Genomic DNA, 12,433 nt, shown 5'->3' with positions numbered 1-12,433 from the left:
TGCCCCACTGTACATATAATTTTGTTGTTGGGGGGGGTTGTTCGGAATACTCACTTCTTGCATTTCTCACAGCTGTACATGTTGTCACCTAGGGGCACACAGAAACAACACAGTAACGTTCCAGACTGAACAGGTACCAGAGGCCTGAAGCATCGAGGTACAGAGACAGTCAAGGTCCTCACCTTTCAGCTCGTCTCTGGTGAAGAAGGCAGCCAGACAGTCCTGTAAGGTCACCGCAGGACCCCACCACCAGCTGGAACACAAGGACATAATCACAAGAGTTTTACTGTTAACAGAATAGACTTCACACAACTCACTGACGGCTCCTACCAGGGTTGGGTTCAATTCCATTTCAATTCAGGAACTCAAATTCCAGTTTCTCTTAAACATTTTGAATTTGTATTGAAGTGTTTTTTATTTATTGGAATTGAAATTGACCCCAACCCTGACTCCTACTAACAATGTGTTAATGTTGACCCCAACCCTGACTCCTACTAACAATGTGTTAATGTTAACTCCAACCCTGACTCCTAACAATGTGTTAATGTTGACCCCAACCCTGACTCCTCCTAACAATGTGTTAATGTTGACCCCAACCCTGACTCCTAACAATGTGTTAATGTTGACCCCAACCCTGACTCCTCCTAACAATGTGTTAATGTTGACCCCAACCCTGACTCCTACTAACAATGTGTTAATGTTGACCCCAACCCTGACTCCTACTAACAATGTGTTAATGTTGACCCCAACCCTGACTCCTACTAACAATGTGTTAATGTTGACCCCAACCCTGACTCCTACTAACAATGTGTTAATGTTGACCCCAACCCTGACTCCTACTAACAATGTGTTAATGTTGACCCCAACCCTGACTCCTACTAACAATGTGTTAATGTTGACCCCAACACTGACTCCTACTAACAATGTGTTAATGTTGACCCCAACCCTGACTCCTACTAACAATGTGTTAATGTTGACCCCAACCCTGACTCCTACTAACAATGTGTTAATGTTGACCCCAACCCTGACTCCTACTAACAATGTGTTAATGTTGACCCCAACCCTGACTCCTACTAACAATGTGTTAATGTTGACCCCAACACTGACTCCTACTAACAATGTGTTAATGTTGACCCCAACCCTGACTCCTACTAACAATGTGTTAATGTTGACCCCAACCCTGACTCCTCCTAACAATGTGTTAATGTTGACCCCAACCCTGACTCCTACTAACAATGTGTTAATGTTGACCCCAACCCTGACTCCTCCTAACAATGTGTTAATGTTGACCCCAACCCTGACTCCTACTAACAATGTGTTAATGTTGACCCCAACCCTGACTCCTACTAACAATGTGTTAATGTTGACCCCAACCCTGACTCCTACTAACAATGTGTTAATGTTGACCCCAACCCTGACTCCTACTAACAATGTGTTAATGTTGACCCCAACCCTGACTCCTACTAACAATGTGTTAATGTTGACCCCAACCCTGACTCCTACTAACAATGTGTTAATGTTGACCCCAACCCTGACTCCTAACAATGTATTAATGTTGACCCCAACCCTGACTCCTACTAACAATGTGTTAATGTTGACCCCAACCCTGACTCCTACTAACAATGTGTTAATGTTGACCCCAACCCTGACTCCTAACAATGTGTTAATGTTGACCCCAACCCTGACTCCTACTAACAATGTGTTAATGTTGACCCCAACCCTGACTCCTACTAACAATGTGTTAATGTTGACCCCAACCCTGACTCCTCCTAACAATGTGTTAATGTTGACCCCAACCCTGACTCCTACTAACAATGTGTTAATGTTGACCCCAACCCTGACTCCTAACAATGTGTTAATGTTGACCCCAACCCTGACTCCTAACAATGTGTTAATGTTGACCCCAACCCTGACTCCTAACAATGTGTTAATGTTGACCCCAACCCTGACTCCTACTAACAATGTGTTAATGTTGACCCCAACCCTGACTCCTAACAATGTGTTAATGTTGACCCCAACCCTGACTCCTACTAACAATGTGTTAATGTTGACCCCAACCCTGACTCCTACTAACAATGTGTTAATGTTGACCCCAACCCTGACTCCTACTAACAATGTGTTAATGTTGACCCCAACCCTGACTCCTACTAACAATGTGTTAATGTTGACCCCAACCCTGACTCCTACTAACAATGTGTTAATGTTGACCCCAACCCTGACTCCTACTAACAATGTGTTAATGTTGACCCCAACCCTGACTCCTACTAACAATGTGTTAATGTTGACCCCAACCCTGACTCCTACTAACAATGTGTTAATGTTGACCCCAACCCTGACTCCTACTAACAATGTGTTAATGTTGACCCCAACCCTGACTCCTACTAACAATGTGTTAATGTTGACCCCAACCCTGACTCCTCCTAACAATGTGTTAATGTTGACCCCAACCCTGACTCCTCCTAACCATGTGTTAATGTTGACCCCAACCCTGACTCCTAACAATGTGTTAATGTTGACCCCAACCCAGACTCCTAACAATGTGTTAATGTTGACCCCAACCCTGACTCCTACTAAAAATGTGTTAATGTTGACCCCAACCCTGACTCCTAACAATGTGTTAATGTTGACCCCAACCCTGACTCCTACTAACAATGTGTTAATGTTGACCCCAACCCTGACTCCTCCTAACAATGTGTTAATGTTGACCCCAACCCTGACTCCTAACAATGTGTTAATGTTGACCCCAACCCTGACTCCTAACAATGTGTTAATGTTGACCCCAACCCTGACTCCTACTAACAATGTGTTAATGTTGACCCCAACCCTGACTCCTCCTAACAATGTGTTAATGTTGACCCCAACCCTGACTCCTAACAATGTGTTAATGTTGACCCCAACCCTGACTCCTACTAACAATGTGTTAATGTTGACCCCAACCCTGACTCCTCCTAACAATGTGTTAATGTTGACCCCAACCCTGACTCCTAACAATGTGTTAATGTTGACCCCAACCCTGATTCCTACTAACAATGTGTTAATGTTGACCCCAACCCTGACTCCTAACAATGTGTTAATGTTGACCCCAACCCTGACTCCTACTAACAATGTGTTAATGTTGACCCCAACCCTGACTCCTACTAACAATGTGTTAATGTTGACCCCAACCCTGACTCCTACTAACAATGTATTAATGTTGACCCCAACCCTGACTCCTACTAACAATGTGTTAATGTTGACCCCAACCCTGACTCCTACTAACAATGTGTTAATGTTGACCCCAACCCTGACTCCTAACAATGTGTTAATGTTGACCCCAACCCTGACTCCTACTAACAATGTGTTAATGTTGACCCCAACCCTGACTCCTCCTAACAATGTGTTAATGTTGACCCCAACCCTGACTCCTACTAACAATGTGTTAATGTTGACCCCAACCCTGACTCCTAACAATGTGTTAATGTTGACCCCAACCCTGACTCCTAACAATGTGTTAATGTTGACCCCAACCCTGACTCCTACTAACAATGTGTTAATGTTGACCCCAACCCTGACTCCTAACAATGTGTTAATGTTGACCCCAACCCTGACTCCTCCTAACCATGTGTTAATGTTGACCCCAACCCTGACTCCTCCTAACAATGTGTTAATGTTGACCCCAACCCTGACTCCTACTAACAATGTGTTAATGTTGACCCCAACCCTGACTCCTCCTAACAATGTGTTAATGTTGACCCCAACCCTGACTCCTAACAATGTGTTAATGTTGACCCCAACCCTGACTCCTCCTAACCATGTGTTAATGTTGACCCCAACCCTGACTCCTCCTAACAATGTGTTAATGTTGACCCCAACCCTGACTCCTAACAATGTGTTAATGTTGACCCCAACCCTGACTCCTACTAATCTTAAGAAGTGCGTGAATTGAACCATTTTCCTATCCTGCTAAGTATTCAAAATGTAATGAGTACTTTTGGTTGTCAAGGAAAATGTAAGGAGTAAAAAGTACAATATTTTCTTAAGGAATATAGTAAAAGTAAACAAAAATAATAAACAGTAAAGTAACGTACAGATTCCCCAAAATAAACTACTTAAGTAGTACTTTAAAGTATTTTTACTGAAGTACTTTACACCACTGATGCAGACAATATGAAAGTGGTAAGGAAGTGTGTGTTGGGGGACAGGAAGTGGTGTTGGGGGACATAGGAAGTGTGTGTTGGGGGACATAGGAAGTGTGTGTTGGGGGACATAGGAAGTGTGTGTTGGGGGACAGGAAGTGGTGTTGGGGGACATAGGAAGTGTGTGTTGGGGCACAGGAAGTGTGTGTTGGGGCACAGGAAGTGGTGTTGGGGCACAGGACAGGAAGTGGTGTTGGGGGACAGGAAGTGGTGTTGGGGGACATAGGAAGTGGTGTTGGGGGACAGGAAGTGGTGTTGGGGCACATAGGAAGTGTGTGTTGGGGCACATAGGAAGTGTGTGTTGGGGGACAAAGGAAGTGTGTGTTGGGGGACAAAGGAAGTGTGTGTTGGGGGACAAAGGAAGTGTGTGTTGGGGGACAAAGGAAGTGTGTGTTGGGGGACAAAGGAAGTGTGTGTTGGGGGACAAAGGAAGTGTGTGTTGGGGGACAAGGAAGTGTGTGTTGGGGCACAAAGGAAGTGTGTGTTGGGGCACAAAGGAAGTGTGTGTTGGGGCACAAAGGAAGTGTGTGTTGGGGCACGTAGGAAGTGGTGTTGGGGCACGTAGGAAGTGTGTGTTGGGGCACGTAGGGAAGTGGTGTTGGGGGACGGTGGTGTTGGGGGACGGTGGTGTTGGGGGACGGTGGTGTTGGGGGACGGTGGTGTTGGGGGACGGTGGTGTTGGGGGCGTAGGAAGTGGTGTTGGGGGACGTAGGGAAGTGGTGTTGGGGGACGTAGGAAGTGGTGTTGGGGGACGTAGGAAGTGGTGTTGGGGGACGTAGGAAGTGGTGTTGGGGGACGTAGGAAGTGGTGTTGGGGGACATAGGAAGTGGTGTTGGGGGACATAGGAAGTGGTGTTGGGGGACATAGGAAGTGTGTGTTGGGGCACATAGGAAGTGTGTGTTGGGGCACATAGGAAGTGTGTGTTGGGGGACATAGGAAGTGTGTGTTGGGGGACATAGGAAGTGTGTGTTGGGGGACATAGGAAGTGTGTGTTGGGGGACATAGGAAGTGGTGTAGGAAGTGGGGGACATAGGAAGTGGTGTTGGGGGACATAGGAAGTGGTGTTGGGGGACATAGGAAGTGGTGTTGGGGGACATAGGAAGTGGTGTTGGGGGACATAGGAAGTGTGTGTTGGGGCACATAGGAAGTGTGTGTTGGGGGACATAGGAAGTGTGTGTTGGGGGACATAGGAAGTGTGTGTTGGGGGACATAGGAAGTGTGTGTTGGGGGACATAGGAAGTGTGTGTTGGGGGACATAGGAAGTGTGTGTTGGGGGACATAGGAAGTGTGTGTTGGGGGACATAGGAAGTGTGTGTTGGGGGACATAGGAAGTGTGTGTTGGGGGACATAGGAAGTGTGTGTTGGGGACATAGGAAGTGTGTGTTGGGGGACATAGGAAGTGTGTGTTGGGGGACATAGGAAGTGTGTGTTGGGGGACATAGGAAGTGTGTGTTGGGGGACATAGTAAGTGTGTGTTGGGGGACATAGTAAGTGTGTGTTGGGGGACATAGGAAGTGTGTGTTGGGGGACATAGGAAGTGTGTGTTGGGGGACATAGGAAGTGTGTGTTGGGGGACATAGGAAGTGGTGTTGGGGGACATAGGAAGTGGTGTTGGGGGACATAGGAAGTGGTGTTGGGGGACATAGGAAGTGGTGTTGGGGGACATAGGAAGTGGTGTTGGGGGACATAGGAAGTGTGTGTTGGGGGACATAGGAAGTGGTGTTGGGGGACATAGGAAGTGGTGTTGGGGGACATAGGAAGTGGTGTTGGGGGACATAGGAAGTGGTGTTGGGGACAGGGAAGTGGTGTTGGGGACAGGAAGTGCGTGTTGGGGGACAGGAAGTGCGTGTTGGGGGACAGGAAGTGCGTGTTGGGGGACAGGAAGTGCGTGTTGGGGACATAGGAAGTGCGTGTTGGGGACATAGGAAGTGGTGTTGGGGGACGTGGGAAGTGGTGTTGGGGGACATAGGAAGTGTGTGTTGGGGGACATAGGAAGTGGTGTTGGGGGACATAGGAAGTGGTGTTGGGGGACATAGGGGCCCTGACATAACTGATCTGTATGGCTTGTCACATGATCTTCAACCTGCTGACTCACTCTGCCCCATCACATCATTCGTATCCCTGTACCCATTAAAGGGTATAATAGTTAGGGTCACCAGGCTGTCTGTACCCATTAAAGGGTATAATAGTTAGGGTCACCAGGCTGTCTGTACCCATTAAAGGGTATAATAGTTAGGGTCACCAGGCTGTCTGTACCCATTAAAGGGTATAATAGTTAGGGTCACCAGGCTGTCTGTACCCATTAAAGGGTTTTCTAGTTAGGGTCACCAGGCTGTCTGTACCCATTAAAGGGTATAATAGTTAGGGTCCCCAGGCTGTCTGTACCCATTAAAGGGTTTTCTAGTTAGGGTCACCAGGCTGTCTGTACCCATTAAAGGGTATAATAGTTAGGGTCACCAGGCTGTCTGTACCCATTAAAGGGTATAATAGTTAGGGTCACCAGGCTGTCTGTACCCATTAAAGGGTATAATAGTTAGGGCCCCCCGGCTGTCTGTACCCATTAAAGGGTATAATAGTTAGGGTCACCAGGCTGTCTGTACCCATTAAAGGGTTTTCTAGTTAGGGTCACCAGGCTGTCTGTACCCATTAAAGGGTATAATAGTTAGGGTCACCAGGCTGTCTGTACCCATTAAAGGGTATAATAGTTAGGGTCCCCAGGCTGTCTGTACCCATTAAAGGGTTTAATAGTTAGGGTCACCAGGCTGTCTGTACCCATTAAAGGGTTTTCTAGTTAGGGTCCCCAGGCTGTCTGTACCCATTAAAGGGTATAATAGTTAGGGTCACCAGGCTGTCTGTACCCATTAAAGGGTTTTCTAGTTAGGGTCCCCAGGCTGTCTGTACCCATTAAAGGGTATAATAGTTAGGGTCCCCAGGCTGTCTGTACCCATTAAAGGGTTTTCTAGTTAGGGTCCCCAGGCTGTCTGTACCCATTAAAGGGTATAATAGTTAGGGTCCCCAGGCTGTCTGTACCCATTAAAGGGTTTAATAGTTAGGGTCACCAGGCTGTCTGTACCCATTAAAGGGTTTTCTAGTTAGGGTCCCCAGGCTGTCTGTACCCATTAAAGGGTATAATAGTTAGGGTCACCAGGCTGTCTGTACCCATTAAAGGGTATAATAGTTAGGGTCACCAGGCTGTCTGTACCCATTAAAGGGTATAATAGTTAGGGTCACCAGGCTGTCTGTACCCATTAAAGGGTATAATAGTTAGGGTCACCAGGCTGTCTGTACCCATTAAAGGGTTTTCTAGTTAGGGTCACCAGGCTGTCTGTACCCATTAAAGGGTTTTCTAGTTAGGGTCACCAGGCTGTCTGTACCCATTAAAGGGTTTTCTAGTTAGGGTCACCAGGCTGTCTGTACCCATTAAAGGGTTTTCTAGTTAGGGTCACCAGGCTGTCTGTACCCATTAAAGGGTATAATAGTTAGGGTCACCAGGCTGTCTGTACCCATTAAAGGGTTTTCTAGTTAGGGTCACCAGGCTGTCTGTACCCATTAAAGGGTTTTCTAGTTAGGGTCACCAGGCTGTCTGTACCCATTAAAGGGTTTTCTAGTTAGGGTCACCAGGCTGTCTGTACCCATTAAAGGGTTTTCTAGTTAGGGTCACCAGGCTGTCTGTACCCATTAAAGGGTTTTCTAGTTAGGGTCACCAGGCTGTCTGTACCCATTAAAGGGTTTTCTAGTTAGGGTCACCAGGCTGTCTGTACCCATTAAAGGGTATAATAGTTAGGGTCACCAGGCTGTCTGTACCCATTAAAGGGTTTTCTAGTTAGGGTCACCAGGCTGTCTGTACCCATTAAAGGGTATAATAGTTAGGGTCACCAGGCTGTCTGTACCCATTAAAGGGTTTTCTAGTTAGGGTCACCAGGCTGTCTGTACCCATTAAAGGGTTTTCTAGTTAGTGTCACCAGGCTGTCCGTACCTCTTGATGTATTCCATGACCAAGGCGACCCATCCCTGAGCAGCGTAGGCCTCACCACAGGACCCAGCCTTGATCAGAGACGTCTGATGGGAGGAGGAGTGGAGTTTAGCCAGGTCCTCCTTACCTGGGATGGGCAGGGACAGGTCCTGGAAGTTCTCAAGGGTCACTGACACCTGGAGGGAGGAGTGATATGTAAAGATGAGGGAGGAGTGATCTGTAAAGATGAGGGAGGAGTGATCTGTAAAGATGAGGGAGGAGTGATCTGTAAAGATGAGGGAGGAGTGATCTGTAAAGATGAGGGAGGAGTGATCTGTAAAGATGAGGGAGGAGTGATATGTAAAGATGAGGGAGGAGTGATCTGTAAAGATGAGGGAGGAGTGATCTGTAAAGATGAGGGAGGAGTGATATGTAAAGATGAGGGAGGAGTGATATGTAAAGATGAGGGAGGAGTGATATGTAAAGATGAGGGAGGAGTGATCTGTAAAGATGAGGGAGGAGTGATCTGTAAAGATGAGGGAGGAGTGATCTGTAAAGATGAGGGAGGAGTGATATGTAAAGATGAGGGAGGAGTGATATGTAAAGATGAGGGAGGAGTGATATGTAAAGATGAGGGAGGAGTGATCTGTAAAGATGAGGGAGGAGTGATCTGTAAAGATGAGGGAGGAGTGATATGTAAAGATGAGGGAGGAGTGATCTGTAAAGATGAGGGAGGAGTGATATGTAAAGATGAGGGAGGAGTGATCTGTAAAGATGAGGGAGGAGTGATCTGTAAAGATGAGGGAGGAGTGATATGTAAAGATGAGGGAGGAGTGATCTGTAAAGATGAGGGAGGAGTGATATGTAAAGATGAGGGAGGAGTGATATGTAAAGATGAGGGAGGAGTGATATGTAAAGATGAGGGAGGAGTGATCTGTAAAGATGAGGGAGGAGTGATATGTAAAGATGAGGGAGGAGTGATATGTAAAGATGAGGGAGGAGTGATATGTAAAGATGAGGGAGGAGTGATCTGTAAAGATGAGGGAGGAGTGATATGTAAAGATGAGGGAGGAGTGATATGTAAAGATGAGGGAGGAGTGATCTGTAAAGATGAGGGAGGAGTGATATGTAAAGATGAGGGAGGAGTGATATGTAAAGATGAGGTAGAATTGCATGAATGGAAACAAAGGCTGTTCTGAGGGAAGGCCTGGTTGTTGCTAGATATGTTTGAGTTGCGTCGAGGACAATTGTAGCATAACCTGCTACGTTAACTATCCTAGCCTGCTACGTTAACTATCCTAGCCTGCTACGTTAACTATCCTAGCCTGCTACGTTAACTATCCTAGCCTGCTACGTTAACTATCCTAGCCTGCTACGTTAACTATCCTAGCCTGCTACGTTAACTATCCTAGCCTGCTACGTTAACTATCCTAGCCTGCTACGTTAACTATCCTAGCCTGCTACGTTAACTATCCTAGCCTGCTACGTTAACTATCCTAGCCTGCTACGTTAACTCTCCTAACCTGCTACGTTAACTATCCTAGCCTGCTACGTTAACTATCCTAGCCTGCTACGTTAACTCTCCTAACCTGCTACGTTAACTATCCTAGCCTGCTACGTTAACTATCCTAGCCTGCTACGTTAACTCTCCTAACCTGCTACCTTAACTCTCCTAACCTGCTACCTTAACTCTCCTAACCTGCTACCTTAACTCTCCTAACCTGCTACCTTAACTCTCCTAACCTGCTACCTTAACTCTCCTAACCTGCTACCTTAACTCTCCTAACCTGCTACCTTAACTCTCCTAGCCTGCTACGTAAAGTCACTCCTGCTGTACTCCATCAAGTCCAAACCGGCAGGCCTTCCCGCAGAACAGTGTGGGTTCAGAGTAACTCCATACTCCAAAGATGAGGCAGAGAGACGTGAGTCAAGTTAACATGGAGGGTGAGAGGGTTAAGGCCTGAGAGGAGGAAGGAGCCCCACAAGATGGCTAGACAAAATACTCACCCTATCGCAGGTCAGACACTGTACTGAGCTGACAATGGTCCCATCAAACACGTCCGATATCACACTACGATACTTCTTCTGGCTCTTTGTTGAGGAGAATGAGGACACTACAGAGTCAGAGAGACAGAGAGACAGAGAGAGAGAGAGACAGAGAGAGAGTCACAGACAGAGAGAGACAGACAGAGAGAGAGACAGAGAGAGACAGACAGAGAGACAGACAGAGAGACAGACAGAGACAGAGCCTGGACTCGAACCCAGAATCTCTGCCTTAGACCACTGCGCCACTCGGGAGGCCGTAGAGAGATACTCTAATGACTCTGTACTGTTGCCTTCGTGTATTTTCATTTTTCATACTATACCTTTCTTATGGTTAGAGGACATTCCTGGCCAGACAGAGTTAGTCTTGGGGGGGCTGGAGGACATTCCTGGCCAGACAGAGTTAGCCTTGGGGGGGCTGGAGGACATCTTGGTGAGGCAGTGTCCCTCCGTATGGACTGGACTCTGGGTCCGGGTGCTGCTGGACACTACCTGCAGCTCTGCGAACAGAGAGGTGCAGAGAGGAGGAGACTGTTATCCAGAACAACTTACAATCAGTGCCACCCACCAGCCATCCCCCCCTACCAGACATACCAGCCACCCCTCCTACCAGCCACCCCATCTACCAGCCACTCCACCTACCAGCCACCCCATCTACCAGCCACCCCACCTACCAGCCACCCCACCTACCAGCCATCCCCCCTACCAGACATAACAGCCACCCCACCTACCAGCCACCCCCCTACCAGCCACCGCCCTACCAGCCACCCCCTACCAGCCACCCCACCTACCAGCCATCCCCCTAACCAGCCATCCCCCTAACCAGCCACCCCCTACCAGCCACCCCCCTACCAGCCACCCCCACTACCTGCCACCCCACCTACCAGCCATCCCACCTACCAGCCATCCCACCTACCAGCCATCCGTATTTGGACTTTGATTGTCCCCTGGCTGCTGACGATGGGCGTGGCCTCGTTGGTGGGAGCGGTATCCATGTCTTTATCCAGGTCTCCCCCTGACCCCCGGTAGAGGTCGTTGATCAGGTTCTTCTCTTTCTGCAACTCCCTATTGGTCTGGCCGGAAGAGTGGGAGGAGTCAGGCCCGTCGGGGATCAGCATCTCCGCCTCGTTAGACTCCTCCCTTGACGACGGCGCCGCCTGCCTGTCCCCACTCCCACCCTGACCCTCACTGTCCACCCGCTCGCTGCTGCTGCCGCCGCCGCACGACTCGCATGACTGAAAGTCGTTGTCCGATTGGCTGGGGCTGTCGTCGTCGGGGCCGCCGTCATCCATAACGATGGCGTGAGAGTGTAGGTCGTTGTCGGGGGGCTCGGCCAGTGGCTCCTTCAGCTCCTCGTGGAGCTGGTCCATCAGACAGCGCAGGAACTCCTGAGAGTCCTGAAGTAGACATAGGTCATATATAGTTAGTATACACTGTCCTACACATACACACTGGACAAAACATTAGGAACACCTGAGAGTCCTGAAGTAGACATAGATCATATAGTTAGTATACACTGTCCTACACATACATACTGGACAAAACATTAGGAACACCTGAGAGTCCTGAAGTAGATCATATACAGTTAGTATACACTGTCCTACACATACACACTTGACAAAACATTAGGAACTCCTGAGTCCTGAAGTAGACATAGATCATATATAGTTAGTATACACTGTCCTACACATACATACTGGACAAAACATTAGGAACACCTGAGAGTCCTGAAGTAGATCATATACAGTTAGTATACACTGTCCTACACATACACACTTGACAAAACATTAGGAACTCCTGAGTCCTGAAGTAGACATAGATCATATATAGTTAGTATACACTGTCCTACACATACACACTGGACAAAACATTAGGAACACCTGAGAGTCCTGAAGTAGACATAGGTCATATATAGTTAGTATTTACTGTCCTACACATACACACTGGACAAAACATTAGGAACACCTGCTCTTTCTTTCCACGACACGGCTGACCAGGTGAAAGGTATGATCCCTTATTGGTGCCACTTCAAATCAGTGTAGATGAAGGGGAGGAGACATGTAGATGAAGGGGAGGAGACATGCAGATGAAGGGGAGGAGACATGTAGATGAAGGGGAGGAGACATGCAGATGAAGGGGAGGAGACGTGTAGATGAAGGGGAGGAGACGTTTTAAAGAATGATCCATGAAGGTTAAAGAAGGATTTTTAAACCTTGAGACATGGATTGTATGTCTGTGTGCCGTTCAGAAGGTGAACAGGCAA

General features: G+C 47.7%; 1 protein-coding gene across 1 annotated transcript in view; it reads right to left on the bottom strand.

Moving 5' to 3' along the window:
- The window catches only part of LOC115124008 (ubiquitin carboxyl-terminal hydrolase 33-like), a 75,829-nt gene that overhangs the window by 22,635 nt on the left and 40,761 nt on the right, over nucleotides 1-12,433 (bottom strand). Inside the window, exons 10-15 of the mRNA XM_065005999.1 lie at nucleotides 11,087-11,567; nucleotides 10,494-10,670; nucleotides 10,135-10,241; nucleotides 8,152-8,324; nucleotides 183-253; nucleotides 55-88 (exon numbers count right to left, since the gene is read on the bottom strand). Coding sequence (XP_064862071.1) covers nucleotides 55-88; nucleotides 183-253; nucleotides 8,152-8,324; nucleotides 10,135-10,241; nucleotides 10,494-10,670; nucleotides 11,087-11,567 — 1,043 coding nt within the window. The remainder of the gene's footprint in view (nucleotides 1-54; nucleotides 89-182; nucleotides 254-8,151; nucleotides 8,325-10,134; nucleotides 10,242-10,493; nucleotides 10,671-11,086; nucleotides 11,568-12,433) is intronic.

This window comes from Oncorhynchus nerka, linkage group LG20 (assembly GCF_034236695.1).
Source record: "Oncorhynchus nerka isolate Pitt River linkage group LG20, Oner_Uvic_2.0, whole genome shotgun sequence".
Classification (NCBI taxonomy): Eukaryota; Metazoa; Chordata; class Actinopteri; order Salmoniformes; family Salmonidae; genus Oncorhynchus; species Oncorhynchus nerka.
Note: the sequence above shows the minus strand (reverse complement) of the source record. Positions and strands in the feature narration are given on the sequence as shown.